Source organism: Halyomorpha halys, unplaced genomic scaffold (genome assembly GCF_000696795.3).
Source record: "Halyomorpha halys isolate HHAL.00 unplaced genomic scaffold, Hhal_1.1 Scaffold701.1, whole genome shotgun sequence".
Classification (NCBI taxonomy): domain Eukaryota; kingdom Metazoa; phylum Arthropoda; class Insecta; order Hemiptera; family Pentatomidae; genus Halyomorpha; species Halyomorpha halys.
In genome coordinates, this window is record NW_027107818.1 from 206,103 (window position 1) to 210,724 (window position 4,622).

Below are 4,622 nucleotides of genomic sequence, written 5' to 3' on the forward strand. Positions count from 1 at the left end.
AATTGCAGCCGAAGGGACGGGATGATAATACATTTATGCTAAAGGAAGCTCTAAGTCGTATATTGAAATCAGATTTTCTGCCAAGCTCTATTACAGTGTCACTGTAACCTTAGTTTTTTTTTTTTAATAATATTTTAAGGTTAGAGGTAGTGGATTAAACACTAAGATTAACTAGCCCTGTTCGAATTCTGATTTGCTAAATTAAATTGTTTCATAAACAAAAATTAGTAGGGTTTTCTCAACCATAGTGCTGTGGTTTAACATGAAGGTAATTACAAAAGTAATGTTTTTTTGTTTTTTTTATAAATATTAAATTCGTCGTTTTAGGGAACGAATATTTGTCCATTTTCTAAGTATCACCAATATAATAATTACATTTTTCGTGCAGATATTATGCTAGGTTTGGTTCCGTATCATTGGCATAATTTTCCTCCAACTTACGGAAGAGTCCTATACAAGCTATACTGAACCTGCGGCCTTTCGTGGTTGGCTCATCTGGTGTTACTTTATTTTAAATAATTTTGAATTTCGCGCCCATTAGAAAAATTGAGAGCGCTCTGAATTAATAGATACTACATGATATTACCGCGCCGCGGTGTGCAATGCTATTGATAATTTATTATTATTATTTTTTTTTAATTTACCTCAGACATCTGATTGTATCACGGCAACACATAATTTTAAAATTTTCGGAAATACGGCAAATCAAGTTTTTGGATTAGCGATGTGTGTGTATTGGGCGTTTTTATTTCCGTATCGAGCAAGTGAGTCCGATTTTGTGCTATTACCTATGTACCGAGAAAGAATATTAGGCATTAAATTTGCATATATAAAATTTTAACCGTTAATAAAATATAGTATTTAATTTTATATATTTTAAAATTATTTTACTAGGTCAATAAATGAAGTTGATTCTAAACCAGGTCTATAAATAGACCTGATCATAACATTTTTCATTACAGAAAATAGCTCATTAATTTTGAATTTGTTTTATTATTAGCACCTAAATGATTTGAACTAAACCAAAGCTTGTGACCACGGATACTGTGTTTAAACGTGTTTAAAACGTCAGGAAATGACAAAAAAAATTGTTAAAATACACCTGATGAAACTGTTCATAATTGTTTAGTTCAATTGATAACAATCGCGAAAACCTAAGAAATGATTACCTATTTTTTTCATTATTATTATTTTTTTTTTCGCGGCCCACGACACCATTACTAACACTTGGTTGTGGCCCCCTATGAAAAAAAGGTTTGAGTACCACTATTCTATACTGTTGCTGGATAGTAGTAGTTTGGCTGGCGACGTATGTTATGTATTAGCGTAATGGTAAATGATCACTCCCTTGCAAAGCTCTCGTGTTTTACTGATTTGAATTATTTATTAATTTATGTATTTCACAATACTGTCGTTGTATATTGTGGTTCCAGTCATAGTCTAGTCCATGAACCCAAGGTTGGAGAAAAGAAGTTTTTCACTGCAATTTTTAATAACTTTAATGTATACTACATACAGTTAAGAGTCAAAATGAACGACTTTATTAACCATAAAGGAGAATAAAAAATGGCAGCTGTTCCAGAAGATACAAATAATTCATTTTTGATTTCTGTCAAGTATAAAACATTTACTGTTGTAAATAGTTTTTAAAGACATAGAGCTATCGAAAACCTGAATCTTTGTAACGTTTTGAAACAGCCACCGTATTTGATTTCCTCTATCCGTGAATGGCAGTCATCAATTTTGACCAGTAACTGTTACGGTTTTCATTAAAATAATCAAACATTGAGTTGAAATAACTTCTTTTTTTCATGAACTAATATGAACACCCCTTCGATCTCCAAACATAATCGAATTGACTTTGTCCGTAGCCTGTTTGAAATTTTCGGTTTTGACGAAAAGGAATCCCGTCAGTTGCGTTGTTTTGTCCAATCTCAGGTATGTAGTAGACCTGATAGACTCAAGTTTTTTTTTTTAACCGTGACAATTGATAAATAGAAAATAAATTTTATTAAATAAATGTGGGTATCGATAACTTCGAAAATTTCGATGTTGGGACGGTGTTTTCGCAACAATCTTAAGCAACTTCAAATCTCCGGTAGTCGAATGTCTCCAATAATCACTACCAAATTAGAAGAATAAATAAGTTGGGAGAAGAAATTTTAGATTATTTCTCTAGGTAATTGTGAAATTTTCGTTTATTGTCAGTTAAAAAAGTTTACAACTGATAGGTAAGTTATTGATGACTTTAATTACTAAGCAATGGTTTTTGGAAAATTTGGAATCTTTTTATATGATAATTGTTTTTTGCAATAGCGTAAACTAACATTTTATTAACAATACACTTTCGCACTGGAAATTAATTTAATGAAATGGTTTGTTATAAATAAAAAAAAGAATATTCAAATTTTTAATACATAGCTTGAATTTTATTTTAAATAAAAAGAGTTGGAATTCACTACTAGATTATGTTATATGTTAACCCCAGCACGAATGGTGTTGATAATACTGCTCTATTGAACATCAGTATATATGTGCTACATACATAAAATCCAATCATCAATTTTTTTTATTATTATCTTTTTTTTAAGGTGTACGGATTTTGATGTAATGGTCCAGAGTAGTGAGAGTTCACAATTTCCATAAGTAAAAATATCATCATTGGACAGTACTTCTCATTCCACACACGATACTACTACAATAACGATTTAAACAAAAAGTGGATTAAAAAAATTCTTTCTTTGTATTTCCGATTTATTTTTATAATTTCTTTCATCTGATCATCTTAATTTTAAAACAAATGATCAAATTACTTTAAGCTTTGACCTCTTGAGAAAAGTTTATATTAGTTCAATTTATTCACACTTTTGTCAGCTTTAAAAAGGGGATGAATTATTTATTGCGTTAGTCGAGGCAAAATTAGAACTAATTAAAGAATATCATGTAGTTGATTAATTGGAAGCCGAGCTTGTTCGCTTCCTGGTTTCTAGAATATATTTTGAACAGCAGCGGTTTAAAGGTTCCTCGGTTGAGGGATGGTTCTTGGCCGACTAATGGTGTTATTAGGGAGTGAAGAATGGCCTGGTTTTAGAGGAACTGCTGTAAATAATACGGCTTTCTTTAAAGGCCGATAATGGTCTAAGATCTCTAATCCGTGGCTCGTTAGGCTAAACCCTCCCTCTTGTAACCGGCCTCTCCTCCTGAGCCTTATAGCTGTTTATTTCCTCCTTTCATTTAAATTTTGTTAAACGCATTTAATTTTTTTCCTTTGAATTTTAAAGGTTTACAATAATTATTACGATGAACAAAATGCCTTGTCGTTTGGTCTTTTAGGCTCCAATCCTTATCATATTAAAGTGATTCAGGTAAGGCCGAAGTCTAATTTGATTAAATTCGCCTGCGCTGAAAATAAATGGGTTTAGAGCAATTGAAATCGATCTTCAGCATTACGCAATAAATAAATTTGAAAAACATGCAATATGGTATAATGCTGCCAGAAAAGGTGCATCCAAAAAAGATGGCCTTATGATGAACTTAAGGGGCGTGGCAAAGGAATAAAAGCAGTCAGTGATTGGCTCCTACTCTAACCTAGTAGGAGCCAATCACTGGCTGCTTTATTATTCTTTTTGGATTTTAATGGTGAACATTCCTGTTAATCTCAAAGTCAATCTATGCTCTAATAAAGGGCAACTCACATATTTTTGGCTTCACTTTCACTTTGAAGGAGAAAATCGGCCCTCCTGATGGCAATTGAAGAGTTTGAGGATACAAACAAACAGTAGACGCGGGGTAATAGATTTTCCACTTTTGAAATTATTTTTCTCATTTATATTTATTTGAATTTTTTTTTTGTTATTATTCATTTCTGGATTTATCCTTCTGCAGTTATTATTTTTTTTAATACCTTTGTTGGTTGTCAGTACGGCCAAACTGTTCTCATCTATTTCTGATTGCTTTCTATTATTGCTTAAGACTCGGATTGTATTTCGAAACTTATCTTCTGCATTACGATTGATTAATAAAGATGTAAATCGAAGACTACCTTTAGTCTACTTACGATACGTTCACTAGACTTGTTACTGTTGTATGTCTCAGGTTTAATTTTTGTACCTTTTAGGAACCTATCTAGTATGAAAATTCTATGAATCATAAATACTATATAAAATAATTATAATTTTATAATATTAAATTAGCCTTAACATATGAAGGAGAAAAACTAAGAATGAACTGCTTGCAAAGACTGGTCAATGAATAACTCACGACACGAAGGCAAGGAGGTTAAGATGGGCAGGTCATGTGGCTTCAAATAATCCTTCAGGACGCCTCTATACAGCAATGAAGGCCACTATAGTTGGCAAGAGACCACGTGGGAGACAAAAAACCGATGGATAGATAGAATCAACAAAGAAGTGAAAGAGCTGCATGCAGCAAACAGGAAAGCAGTAGCCCTGTAAGACTAGGCGGCGGCGGCTGGTTCTGGCGGCCAAAGATCTACTAAGTCCGTCCTATAGAGCCAACTAAAAAAAAAATATAATAATAAATTATAATGTTAATTGTTATGTTTACCATAAAAAAGCCAAATATTAGTGCCATATAGTAACCCCTCGAGTCGGCAGAAGAAG

At 32.3% G+C, this 4,622-nt stretch overlaps 1 protein-coding gene across 1 annotated transcript in view; it reads left to right on the forward strand.

Annotated features, from left to right (window-relative positions):
• Window positions 1-2,757, forward strand: part of LOC106685485 (uncharacterized) — a gene marked incomplete in the record, with an annotated part of 19,670 nt that extends 16,913 nt beyond the window's left edge. Inside the window, 2 exon segments of the mRNA XM_067046142.1 lie at window positions 33-103; window positions 2,592-2,757. Of these exon segments, the coding sequence (XP_066902243.1) occupies window positions 33-103; window positions 2,592-2,646 (126 nt within the window).
• Between the last annotated feature and the right edge of the window lie 1,865 nt (window positions 2,758-4,622).